The sequence below is a fragment of the Silene latifolia genome, chromosome 9 (assembly GCF_048544455.1).
Source record: "Silene latifolia isolate original U9 population chromosome 9, ASM4854445v1, whole genome shotgun sequence".
Taxonomy (NCBI): domain Eukaryota; kingdom Viridiplantae; phylum Streptophyta; class Magnoliopsida; order Caryophyllales; family Caryophyllaceae; genus Silene; species Silene latifolia.
This window is the reverse complement of record NC_133534.1, coordinates 1,435,233-1,448,584: the sequence shown is the minus strand read 5'-3', so window position 1 is coordinate 1,448,584 and position 13,352 is coordinate 1,435,233. Positions and strand designations below refer to the sequence as shown.

The 13,352-nt window shown below is 36.1% G+C and overlaps 2 protein-coding genes across 3 annotated transcripts; one reads left to right on the top strand and one right to left on the bottom strand.

The window, feature by feature from the left end:
• The first annotated feature begins 1,172 nt into the window (after positions 1–1,172).
• LOC141598631 (pantothenate kinase 1) lies at positions 1,173–9,606 on the top strand. Of its 2 annotated transcripts, none has more exons than XM_074418333.1 (10): positions 1,173–1,482; positions 2,962–3,171; positions 4,127–4,173; positions 4,959–5,075; positions 5,872–5,991; positions 6,148–6,242; positions 6,556–6,649; positions 7,640–7,771; positions 8,034–8,146; positions 9,076–9,606. In XM_074418333.1, the coding sequence occupies exons 1-10, from the start codon at positions 1,362–1,364 to the stop codon at positions 9,311–9,313; spliced, it is 1,287 nt and encodes a 428-aa protein (XP_074274434.1). In that variant the 5' UTR covers positions 1,173–1,361; the 3' UTR covers positions 9,314–9,606. The 2 variants fall into 2 exon arrangements, with proteins under 2 accessions (XP_074274434.1, XP_074274435.1); XM_074418334.1 differs by lacking the exon at positions 1,173–1,482 and adding an exon at positions 2,433–2,590.
• Positions 9,607–10,229: 623 nt separating this feature from the next.
• LOC141598628 (putative nucleoredoxin 1-2) lies at positions 10,230–12,711 on the bottom strand. Its single transcript, XM_074418329.1, has 2 exons — positions 12,598–12,711; positions 10,230–11,121 (listed from the first exon to the last, which is right to left on the bottom strand). Exons 1-2 carry the CDS (start codon positions 12,694–12,696, stop codon positions 10,468–10,470), a joined length of 753 nt encoding a protein of 250 aa, XP_074274430.1. The 5' UTR covers positions 12,697–12,711; the 3' UTR covers positions 10,230–10,467.
• Between the last annotated feature and the right edge of the window lie 641 nt (positions 12,712–13,352).

Sequence of the window (13,352 nt, the reverse complement as noted above, 5' to 3'; positions counted from 1 at the left end):
ATAGCCTTCATTTCTTCTAGTCTTCATTCTTACTTCTCCCAATTGATTTCCGGGTTACAAGTGATCCTTTTGTGCTTTGCCTTGACCTTTGAAAGGTGCTTTAATGCCACTCGGGTTCCATGCATAAGGATTGAGTGCCCGACCGAGTAAAAATGCACAAGTTACCACCATATAACCGATTGCCAATTGTTAGGAAAAGTGTACCAAAAGACCCATATTAAAAGACATGAGGGTGATAAAATCGCCCTCTTAGACCGACACAATACGTGACTATCAATACCCAAAAAAAAAAAAAAAAAAAGTACATGAACCAATCTAAACCCGCATCGGATATTCGGATGTATCAAACCAACTTCTCAATAAATAGTCAAATGGGTCAATTCACTAAAATTAAAAGAATCCGAATTCTAATTATCCAAAAAAACAGACAAAAAATTCGCAATTTACAATCAATATAATCTTATCTATATTAATACAAAAGACAATACTCAATCCTCAGCGCGCCACGTCATTAATGCAAGTTTTTTTTTATTTTTGGAAATTCATGTTATGGTGGGACCCATGAGTGTGCAATGTATTTATTTTTTCAGATTTCCGTCTTTTCAAACATGCGATAAATTCCGTCTTACAACAAATTCTATAAAATAATATTATGAAAAAATTCTATGAATTAATATTATGAAATAATTTTATACATTCCGTGTAAATAAAATTAATAACATATACGCAGAATGAATTACAAATGCGAGTAACTGAAGTTGAATTACATAATTTGTAAACCAAAATTACATAATAATAAAATTACATAATTTCAAGAAGGAATAACATTTATATACGGGATCGAACATAAAACGCAAATGAATTACATACATATGTTAAAGTGGATTATATTAGATTATATTTCTTTTAACCGGATGTAATGTTTTTTATGTATGCACTTTTTATTTACAAGAGTAGATTACGTTATTTCCTTATAAGGTGTATGTGAACACGCGTGTTTTAATAAATTTAAACATAAGTTATGTAGATCGTAGATTTAGACCAACTAGATAAGTATAATAGAAATGCAAAAATAAATATACATCCAAAAATATTAATATTGGCCCAAATACATACCCGTGCAATTTTTCACGGGTTTAAAACTAGTTCCTATTCATTGATCTTATTTTTTTATTTTATACTCCTTATTGAATTATTTTTTGGTGGGTTGGTGGGAAATTAATTCCTAATTGGATATATTAAAAAAATCAAATATTGGGCAATAATTTTCACCCACCATTTCCAAAATTTCTTATAAATTTCAAGGTTTACCCATAATTAGCATAGTATATAATAATTATTTTTTGGATTAAGGGTAAACAATGGAGGATCAGGTTAATAAAGATAAGGAATTTGGTGAAAAATTGGAGGTTAATAATAAGGATGAGTCTATATCTTTTGATTATTATGATCATATTTCTCCTCTTGCTATTGATATTGGAGGTAATTATTAATTAATTATTGTAATTAACTTTTAATTAGTATTATGCTGTTTTTTGTGGTGGGTAATTGGTGGTTTAGTATAGCATAGCTTTTTTTTTTGTTTGTTTGGATGACCAGGGAACCCGTAGTCGCTACCTTTTGTGTGTAGGGGTAACCTCTGAGTTTAGCTTGAATGTGATGGAAAATGCTCAGATAATGATATTTTTGTTTGTAATGATTTGTTTGTTGAATATTTTGTTTTAATTGGTTTAAATCATCAGTTACTTGCAATTTGCAAAGTAAATGATTAATTTTGCAAGTTTGGTGATTACTGATTAGGACGTAGACGACAGTTGAGTGAGATGTTTTGTTTGAAGTAAAGAAGCTGTGTGATTGCAAGTTTGCATTTGTGCTTTTACTGTTATCATCAAGCTTCGCCGAGTTGGTGATCTATGCTTATTTCTCCATCAAAATGTAGTTAGAATCAACTGGATCGTGTTCCCTGAGAATTTGCTAATATCTGTGTGTATAAATCGAGTGTTCTCCATATTTCCAATGGAGCCAAAGACTCACTACTCTTTGGTTCTGGATTATGATGGAGTAAAGCAAAATGGCTTACTAAAGTGGCTGCACTTCTTTCTCTTGTGAAGTAGCAGTCCTTTGATGCACTTCTCGACGCAATTTTCATCTTGGGTCATTCGGAAACAGCCTCTTTGTGTTTCTAACACAAGGGTAAGGCTGCGTACATCTAATCCCCCTTACCTCGCAATTTGCAGGAGCCATTGAGGCACTGGGGTAATGTTGTTGTTGTTGTTGTTGTTGCTGTGTGTATAAATCGAGTCAATGCAAACTTCCACCCTAACCAAAAAACAATTAGTCCCTTGGAATGCAGTTAGTAGTGATGTTTTTTGAATCCATTTGGTTTTGGTGGCTGAGAATTTGCTAATATTTGAGTGTATAGATTGAGTTAATGCAAACTTTCGTAGGTACCTCCGGTGCAACATAACCAAAAACGGCCCCTTGATGCAGTTAGTAGCGATGTTTTTTGATTCCATGTGGTCTTGTTGCCTGAGAATTTGCTTATATCTGTGTATTGATCGACTTATTGCGAAGTTGCAAACTTTCCTAGGTACATTATACTCAGTGCACCATAACCCAAAACATGACTCCCTTTTTTTTGTTTTCCTTAGATTTTAACCTCTAGATTTATGGAAAATACTACCCACTTGTAGAGTTATAGGTGAATTTTCATTAATGGGTCATTCAAAAACAGTCTCTCTCTCTACAACACAGGAGTAAGGCTATCTATGGTTTACCCTATTGTCCCACCATTTGTGATTTTGTGGGCTTCTGGGAACCTCGATGCATTAGGTTAATGCCTTTGTTGTTGTTAGGGTTAATTTTTCGAGTTAAAGTTTAGACTTTAAAGTGAATCACTGTGGCAGATGTTTATCCTCGGCTACAAGATAGTTACATGCAATGTCTTGTGCAATGTTGCAGGCTCTTTAATTAAGTTGGTGTATTTCTCTAGAGAGGAGAATGGTTCGGAAGTCCATGCAGGAAACGCAGTTGAAGTGGAGAAGGTTATGATTCCAGCTAGTTGTAACAATTATCCTGTTCTGAACTGCAAGCTCCATTTTGCGATGTTTGAAACTTGCAAGATAAATGAGTGTGTAGACTTCATTGAGTCCAAGCAACTTATTGGCAGCTGTATGATACTATCTTTTCTTCTAGTCTATGTCTCTTAGTTATTTGGTTGTTTTTCTTCAATTTGACGACGTGGAGGCTAGAATGTAGAAAAATTGGTAAATCTTCCCAGCAGCTAAGAACATTGATTGAGTTAGCCTATGTATTGCTACACGCAGCTGTTGTTGTGACTAAGAAGTCATTTATCTTAGTGATAATCAACCTTATCTCAATGCCTCAAAGACTCCCGCCAATGGCTTAAGTTAAGGAGTTGAATGTACGCAACTTGCTGCCTTATGCTTACTACGTAAAAAGATTTATTTTTAAATGACCCCATAATGGAAATTGCTTCCAGTATTGCAAATGACTGCTACTTCAAACTAAAGAAAAGCGCATCCAGTTTACTGGCCATTAATTTTTATTTCATCATGATTGGGAACCAAAGGAAAGTGAGTCATTTGCTCCACTAAATGAACCATCAAAATATAACAGACCTGTACATGCAAATGCTATGTCAACCGTGCGGTTATCCCTCTATGCATCTTTATGCTTTAACTGCTATCATGATTCTCCTTGTAGGCTATAAAGCGATCCTTATGCTAGTAGTTACTATTGAGCATCTCTGTATGCTTCGGATCCAGTCTTTAGAAAGGCTTCCCTGCTCTGATTGAACAATGATTATTTCCACTGAAAGGAGGTCTACTCAGTTACCTATTTTCAAGTATGTTGTGTGATGCGAAGTCCGTGTACGTTGTGTGATGCGAAGTCCGTGTACGGACATATGGACCTACAGGTTTCTCATTTGAGACCGTGTTCCACTCACAGTCTAAAATCTCCTCTCACACTGGAATATGTATTAAAATGATTTTCGTTTAAAAGAGAAATAATTAATGCCTCAAATTAACTTGTGTTTTTCTTTATGCATGATACAGTGTCTTTCTTTCTTGTAATCAACTTCTAACGTGTCATTCATATTTAGGTAACAGGGGGCAGAATATGTCAGGCAGCAAAGACATATTAATCAAGGTAATTTTGTGATTGTCAATGCCATTCTTTCCTTTACCTTTCTTTGGTACCCCCATTCCAATTTTCTTTTAGCTCCTCTGATCTCGCCTTATACTTACTATAGTCTTCATGTTTATGCAACTAAGCTCTTGTAATGTTAGAAAATCCACATGAGTTAAATTTCTTGTGCTTATTGAACTCCACGAGCCCCTTTACATGACATTTGGTCTATGTTATAAAAATGTTAGCTCCTACAATGTATTTGTAAGACATTGCCTTTCTGCATGTTTGTATTCCTAAATGACTATCGCTTCTCACCACAAGTTCACTATAGGTCGACTAGAACAACCTCTTTGTTTTAAGGGGTAAAACTGTGTACATTCGACCCTTATGCCACCAATTGTTAAGGCCTTCAGGGACTGAGGTATTGTTGCTGTTGTTTTGGTTTGGTTGGTTCGGATTGGATGCCTGTGGGTTGTGGCCTTGGAAGGATGAAGGGCGGGGATACTGGTGCCCGGCATAATAATCTCCAATATGAGCTCTTTGAGTGGAAGTTGGGACGGAGAGCCATTTCTCCCTTTCGTTATTCTCACTGCTTTCTCCCAACTCTTTTTCAAAAAAAATGCATCTTCACCCACTATATATTGTAACATGTATCCACCAACCAAAATGTAGGGAATAAGTGCTTCAAAAATAAGAGCATATACAATGTTGTGTTTTAGATTTTCTTTTTCCTTGCTCATGGTATTGCAGAATGCTGATATTGTTTTACGAAAATATTTTAACTAGTTGTGTTTAGCTGACAGGCAACTGGTGGTGGGGCTTTCAAATTTGCTGATTTATTTAGAGAGAAGTTTGGGATTAGGTTTGACAAGGAGGACGAGATGGACTGTCTTGTGGCTGGAGCTAATTTTCTACTGAAGGTGAGGATTGTGCTATTTTGTCCCGTTCACGCATTTGCTTTGTTTGTCTCTTCTTTCTTTTTTGCTGCTGTGTTTGGTGTGATGAAAAGGGATAAAACTTTGAGAGTGTGAAGGTATTTCTGATTTCTCAACCTCTCTGGACCATGTTCATCTTGTGTGTGGAACCTTGATTGTGCGATATCACCCGAATAATGTGTGGAAGCCTCCACTTTGGTAAATAAATAAGTCGGCTACTATTCATTGGGTTATGGCAAATGTCTGGATTCCCTACCTCCCTATGCAAAGCTAGCTTGCTATAACCTCATTTGCAATTCTAGCTCTATACAAACTTTTTTCGTAATCATAAAGAGAAAACATTGATAGTATAATTTCCATATCCAAACGTCTTCGGCTTTTGAATATGATGGAATATTCAAAAAGGCTTACTGAGTTGCCCGTGCTTTTTATATTGTGAAGCAGCAAGCCAGCAATTCTTAATGTAATCTTCAATGCGCTTTTCTTATTTTTATTTTTATTTTTTTTATAACGGATCATCCAAAACAACCTCTATTAATGTAATCTTCAACATAGCATAAATTATCCGTTCAAGAGATCTCCAACTGTGATAAAGATCTCTACAGAAACAGCAGCAATATCCCTTAAAAGAAGAAAAAACAACTGTAGGGATGCAGTTGCTGTTGGATTTCATAATTATCTGTCAAACCATGCAGTATTTTAAGTTTAACTGCATTAATTTTTTTTACCTTGTATATCTTAGTATCAATGTTAAAAAATTCTTGTGCTGTACTTTGAGCAGGCAGTACCCCGCGAAGCTTTCACATATGTTGATGGTCAGAAAGAATTTGTTCAAATTGACTCCAGTGATCTGTTTCCTTATCTTCTTGTCAACATTGGCTCCGGAGTTAGTATGATTAAGGTTAAAACAATATTTTCCATTTCAAATACCGCTGTAATCTCTATATTGTATAAACTATGTTTATGGTACTCAGAGAAGTGTTTTTTTTTTTGTTATGGTTTATGTTTCTATGTTCTCTTCCTAGTTCTTAAGTGTTGTGTGTGCTACCTTTTGTAGGTGGACGGTGATGGAAAGTTTGAACGTGTTAGTGGAACAAGTGTTGGTGGTGGCACGTTTTGGGGTTTAGGAAGGCTCCTCACAAAATGCCAAAGGTAACATTGACATAACCGAATGGAACAATTGAGAAGCTTCGCAGTAATTTAGTCTTTTTTGCTTAGTCCACATCTGAGAAGGAAACAAGAGTGGCTATAGATTTTCAATTCATAGATCATGATGTTATTGTGAAGCTTAGTCCGTTAACCTATCTGCACATTTGTCTAGGGAGAGATTTAGAAGGATTATAATACTTCAGTTTTTTTAAAAAATTCTACTCTTATATGTCTCTCTTGAAAACTATAATCTTCATAGGGTACTGCTTCTTTTTTTACCTGTGATTCTAGCCTAATGATCTCTTTAAATACCTAGTTTTGATGAGTTGCTGGAGCTGAGTCAGCGCGGAAATAACAGAGTAATTGATATGCTTGTTGGTGACATTTATGGTGGTTCAGACTATGCAAAGGTATGTACATATATAAGATACATGGTGTGTTATATTTCATGTCGTGGCTATTTTGTTTTCCTTCAATAAGTTAGAGATATTTCTGATATATTTGATCCTTCATTTATGTTTCAGTCATATATCGCCATAAGTTGTGAACACTCGCCTATTTTGCTTGTTTTGAGAAGTAATATGATTCGTTGAAAAAAACTAGTTTATCTGCACCCAATTTTCCGTCCCTTCAATTGGCCAACTTAGATTGTGCCTTCTCTCGTACTTTTGAAAGTTTTCGGAGGTCGGTCCGAGTCGCATATCTATTAATTTTAAGATGTTTTGTTCAAGCCATTATTGTAAAGTAGCATTCATTTGATACAATGTATAATGCAATTTTTAATGTGTCATATGGAAACAACCTCTTTATGTTGCAAATACTTGGTAAGGCTATGTATATCCGGACCCCTTTGCCAAGCCTTTGCCGGAGCCCTTGAGACATTGGGGTAATGTTGTTGTATTGTCTGAGCCTTGTGCCTTGTTAGAGTCTACTCTAGTGCCACTTGACATTTATGGTGGCTATTTTCGTTGAATTTTGGAAATTTTGAGTCATGGATCTAAGATAGTTCTTTTATGACGTTGTAAGTAGTATCTGCATGTGATAGATCCTACCTTCTTAAATTTTAGTTGAATCCCGTGGCTGCTGATCCTAAAATTAAAAAAAAAAAAAAGATCTAAAATGAGTGGGGAAGCAAAACAGTTGGATGGAAATCAGAGAGAGAAGTAAGAGAAAAGAATTTTTGAAAGAGCTTCTGGTGGTCAATGCCATAAAGTTGATTTTTTTTGGCCGGAAAGTGTATTTGGAGAGTGTTAAGACATAAAAATAGATCTGAAGGTGATGACAAAAATGAGCATAAAAGGGAGTAGTTCACAAAAACAGGTTTTTAAAGGCGGTGTCTGTTGAAATTTTCCCACTTCCAGTGGCTAAATGCAAAATGATTTTGTTTTTGCTATTGACAGATTGGGCTGTCAGCAACAGCAATAGCATCCAGTTTCGGAAAGCCAATTTCCGAAAATAAAGAGCTGGAGGATTACAACCCTGAGGATGTTGCAAGATCCCTGTTGAGACTTATTTCAAACAATATTGGGCAGGTAAGCTTAGCTAGGCATTCGGCACCATGGTTAATATGTAATCCATGTTACTACAATTCTTTACTTAAGGATAAGGTATTTGTGACCTTCTCAGTGAAATGGGTAGGGTATTAAATCTCAATCCGAGTCGTTCTGTTTGTACTTCCACCTTTTTTCTTTTCTGAGATGCTATCAGCCATCTCTTTGTTTTCTCTTATTTTGCTTGTCATAATTTGCAAAGGTATGTTATTAATGTTCTTTCCCTTTCTAACTTGCATACCAGATTGCTTACCTGAATGCACTTTTGTATGGGCTCAAAAGAATTATCTTTGGAGGATTTTTCATACGAAGTCATGAATATACCATGGACACAATTTCTGTTGCAGTCCAGTTCTGGTAACTCTTGATATGCTTTTCTGTTCTCTCCAAATCTATTCTTTATTCTTTAAATATGATGGTATTGTTGAAGCATTTGAAACCGCGTGTTACTAATTATGTTATCAGTGATAATTACGTTGGAGTAGTATTCAACAGACACAATTTGCATGAGATCATCAAGAAACAGTCTCTGTGTTCATAATGTGCATACGACCCCCGGATACGTCGATACCTAGCAATAGGCAGGAAGCCTTGGGCATGTTGTTTCTTTTTATCTTCATTTTTCACTGAATGATTTGGCATCAAAAGCTGATACGAAAAATGGTTGTTAAAATTTGGCATCAAAGGGATGCAAACAGGCGAAGGATCAAGCTAGATTAAGTATCTGGTATAGCGTGGGCAGATCTGTTACAGTTCCAAAGGCTTCGTAATGTCGGTTCATAAAATGAGGGATTTGCTATTTCATCGACGAGTATTTTACTGCCAAAGTGCCAATTAGTTTCTGTGATTCTCTCTCCTTTTAACAATTTCTATTTCAACTCGAGGGTATCTAGAATATTCTAGATGAAGGATAATAAATCACTTTTCTTCTTATGGGTCGTTAATCTGTTGGATTCCGTTAAATGCGTGGACTACTAAAGCATGCTAATAAAATCTTTAAACTGCATATTAAAGCTGCACGAAAATTGAGCAATATTGTTTTTCCCTTTTATTTGAGTTTTCGACTTCCTTTCTGGTGCAAAGGGAGTCAAAGTTCGCGATGTAGCTGCTGACATGTGCAAATGTTCGATTTTTGTTCGGCGTTTTCTGGTCTTTGGGTTCAATATTGCTGGAATATCAAGCCAACTGACCGCATTGGCCGGTTTTATAAAGAACGATGAATCTTGTGTCGGTCTGTCTTACACGTCAGGTCATTTTGCTTTAATTTCTAAATTCTGGTTATATAGGTCAAAAGGGGAAGCAAAGGCCATGTTTTTGAGGCATGAAGGTTTTCTGGGAGCTTTGGGTGCATTCAAGAGTTATGAGAAGCATGGACTCGGCGACTTGACGGCCCACCATCTGACCGAACAATCACCCATAATATCTCCTCGTCCTCAGACGGTCCAAAAAGTTGACAGCCCCTTTCGTGATGAGCTGACAGACAGTGATAGTGGTCTTGGCGCCAAGCCGCCAACAATAAAGTGAGTGATTGAGGCCAATCAAGTTTTCATATACCTTGTAATTTAATCTAGGAAAATATTATGTATTCTAGATTAAAGGCCTGAAGTTTGGAGGAAAGTGTGTCAATTATTCTTGTCACCAAACCAATTGTAACATGCCATTTGTGAAGATCCGACCCGTTCAACCCGGGTCAAGGTAACAGACAATGACACCAATCTTCTTGTATTTGTACACCTTGTACATAAATGAAGCTGGATCTTTCACCTTGTAATTTAATCTAGGAAAATATTACTACTTCTCTATGTTAATTTTGAGCATATCATATGAGTACAACTCCTAATAGTTGGGACACAACTTTTTGGAGTGTTGTATAACCTTTGGGAACGACGCTTATATCGATTTGTACCGTAGTCGGGGCGATTTTGTTTCTCACAGTGGCCTCCATACCATGACATAATAACATATATTCTCTCAATATATCTTTGCTCCTATAGTGACCCTATATTTCCAACATAACTGATAATGTATGTGATGACTGATGATTATGTGTGTGATGACTGATGATTATGGTCTCTCCGGAGACCGGAGTATAAGACGATCATTTTATATATGAAAGTATTCGTTTATTTTTGGTAATAATAAACGATTTTTCTACATGTGTCGTATGCGAAAAGATTAACGAAATATTTTCATTAATTATGGTAACAATGAGTTGACACTTGAATATCTCATAAGAATATCTTGTGAATCTTTTGCATTCAGGTTATTAATGTGTGCGTTAGAAAAATCGATAATTAAATGTGTAACCAACAAATAGAATCGTAAATAATTGTTCCATGAGGAAGTAAAAATACAGAGATGTAGAATAGTCACCAAACACAGATCAAGATTTACGAGAATACATGGTAAAAATAAGCACATAATCAAACTCGAATCTGGATTAATCCGGATGAAAATATGCTGATGTCCATATAAAAAAGGTAGTCCATAGTCCATACTCATATAGACAACATATTTCAATAGAACACAAACACACAGCCTTCCATTAGACCATTTTATTCGCGACGACGATTACAATCATAGCCACACATTCATAAATCATATACCAATAGGGTATCACTCCAGACTCAAAGACATGTTTTCATAGCACAACAAACTCCATCTTAGACATTTCATTTTTAAATTTTACGACAAACGTCACCTTCACAGATATAGCCTTCCTTGGTCTCGCCTTTGGCATCTTCTTCCACTTCCTTAGAGTTTGCCAAAGCACATTTCGGGTCAAGATCATAATCACACTCCTCACACCAGAAAGACCAGCCATTCCCAGGAGTAGTACACTCGTCACAATAGTAGCCATTTCTACGCACCTTCACCAACTCGTGTTCATGGAGTTCGTGTTTCACTTTCTCAGGCCACCCCTTTGCAATATCCTCGAGTTTCTGTTTCAAATCCTCTATGTGATCTTCGGTGAATGGAAATGCATCTGAACCATGAGTATCTATAAGGTGTCGGGTTTCAGTTGTAATAGTTTTACCTTCGGGTCCAATAGCCACAAGGCATGGGATGCCCTTCACTTTGAATTTACGGGATAAGAGCGCTTTCCTCTCATCGCCGAATGGTAGGGCTAACCATGGCATCTCAGAGTAATATTCATCAAATGAGGATTGGTCTCGATCACTAGACACAAAAATGACCTCAATTGCGTATCCCTTTGCCTTCATTTCATTGTATGTCTCGACAAGCTTTGGTGTAAAACCACGACATGGAGGACACCAATGAGCGGAGAAATAAATAAGCACGTGTTTTCCAACAAGCTGCGACACGGGCACCTGAGAATATATGACAGACATTGATTTAGAAAACATTCATTTTAACATACACAACTATATCATTAATTCTGGTAGTCTACTAGGAATAATTTTGGGGTTAAATAACTGGCTTATAGGAGTATTTGCGATTTCCGAAAGAAGGTGACGAAAGCAATCGAAGATTTTATACAAGAGAAGAATAATAGGAATAATTATAATAGTTGGGCCTCAACCATCACCTTGGTTTGGTTGAGATGGTTCATCTATCATGGTATCAGAGCCACTCTGACCGAAGGTCACGGGTTAATCCCCTCAAAAACTCTTGAAGTGGAGTTCCAGCACACGGTACGGGGAGCCGGTGCACAACTAACCACTCTTCAAGGCCAATGGGCATTTGAGTGAGGGAGCGTAATAGGAATAATTATAATAGTTGGGCCTCAACCATCACCTGAAGGTTTTGGTTGAGATGGTTCATCTATCAAAGAAAACCATTAGAGCATCACCTTAGAGCTTTCTTTTATCATTCTCAATTGTACATCTGACTGCAATCACTTCAAATCAAAAGCATCTAATACTCCCAACAGTCATCACAACAAGAACAACTCGGGTGCCCGTGATTAGACCATATACAAATTCGTGTGTAAGGCCGCCTTTTGTAAAATAATTGCTTAAGAGGGACATATACGTCTTAAACAATAAAATGTGTCATCTATCTATATCCGTAGTATTTGATCCGTTTTACATTAGGAAGACAAAGTCAATTAACCAACTAATACGGATTATGTTATTATTTATCTTCTTTAGGACCCGTCTTAGACGATATTAATGTAAAACAGCCTCACAACGGACCAATTGTTCAACATATTGCATCAGCCCTAAAATTGGAAAATACAATCCCTCAAAACCCATAAATAGGATTACAAATCCAGTTATATATAGAGCATTGTACAACTAAGGTGAGCTAATTCAAAGTTCATATTTTTAATGTGTGAATGGATGAGTTCAGATACTTTTTAATAAAGCTCATATTCTTTAACATAAAGCTCGATACTTTATTAGAAAGCTCGGATTCTATACCGTATCACTGGTTGTATAATCCATGAATTGCTCAAAACCCAATACCCCACCAAGAAGTACAAATTTACTATGGACCATTGAACTTTAATTTGATACTGAATTATTACTGAAGGCTGGTAAAATAAAACTCTTTCCGTTCATTTGTTTACTTTTTTTTTTATTTTCTTTGAAGATATTCTAATCAAAGTTGAGCAAATGATCGAGATGGACGGGTGAGTTTTCCTGGCAAAAAGATGCAAAATCACACGTACTAAAAACCAGACCATCGGAGAAAACAAAAGTTTTAAACCCATCGGAGTATATTAAATAAAACATACCCCTCCGATCCGTCCTATCATTTATTTACCTTTGAATAAATAAACGATCAAGACGGAGGGGTGTAATAATAATAAGTTGACCAAATATGTGAAAGTAAATCACCTTGTCACCATTGTTACGGATGAGAAAATCGCTACCCTCGGAAGAAAAAAGAGCATTCAAATCATGACATTCATTGTTAGTTGAATTTTCATCAGCCATTGATTAACACTTTTTTTTTTTTGCAAATGTATAAGAGTTTCTGAGGATTTATTCTTGGGTGAATTAGTGTTATAAAGGACATAATATTATAATAATATTGCAAGTGTATATTAATTATGACATTGAATGGAGATTAGAAAAAGACTAAGACAAAGGGATATAATTGTATAAAGAAGTGTGTCCTTAATCGAGAAGAAATAAGGAACGACTCAACAGCCATTATTTGAAGTCTAAGTCAATGTATATTTTTTTTTGGTATTGACTGAGTATCCGTCGTTGACTTTTTCATTCACAGGAGTAAGGAATCGAACCTCTGACCACTTGTTTAATAGATGAGATTCTTTACCACTCACACCAGCCAATTCTGGTTAAGTCAATACACTAAAACACAGTAGTCTTGTTTTTTTAGTACGAGCATCTTCATGTGATGACTCCAAAAATCAAATTAGTACTTTCTAGAATTGAATGCAAAAGATTATTACGGATCATCTGCATCTAACAGGGTAGAAATAATCGAACCTTTTTTCTTACGAATAAACTGTAAAACTAAGCCACAAGCTAAACCAAGTGGTGTTAGTCCAGTGGTAGCTGGGTTAAATCTTGAAACTTGCAGAAATGTAGGAGTTGAGAGGTCCCAGGTTCGACTACCAGCTGGG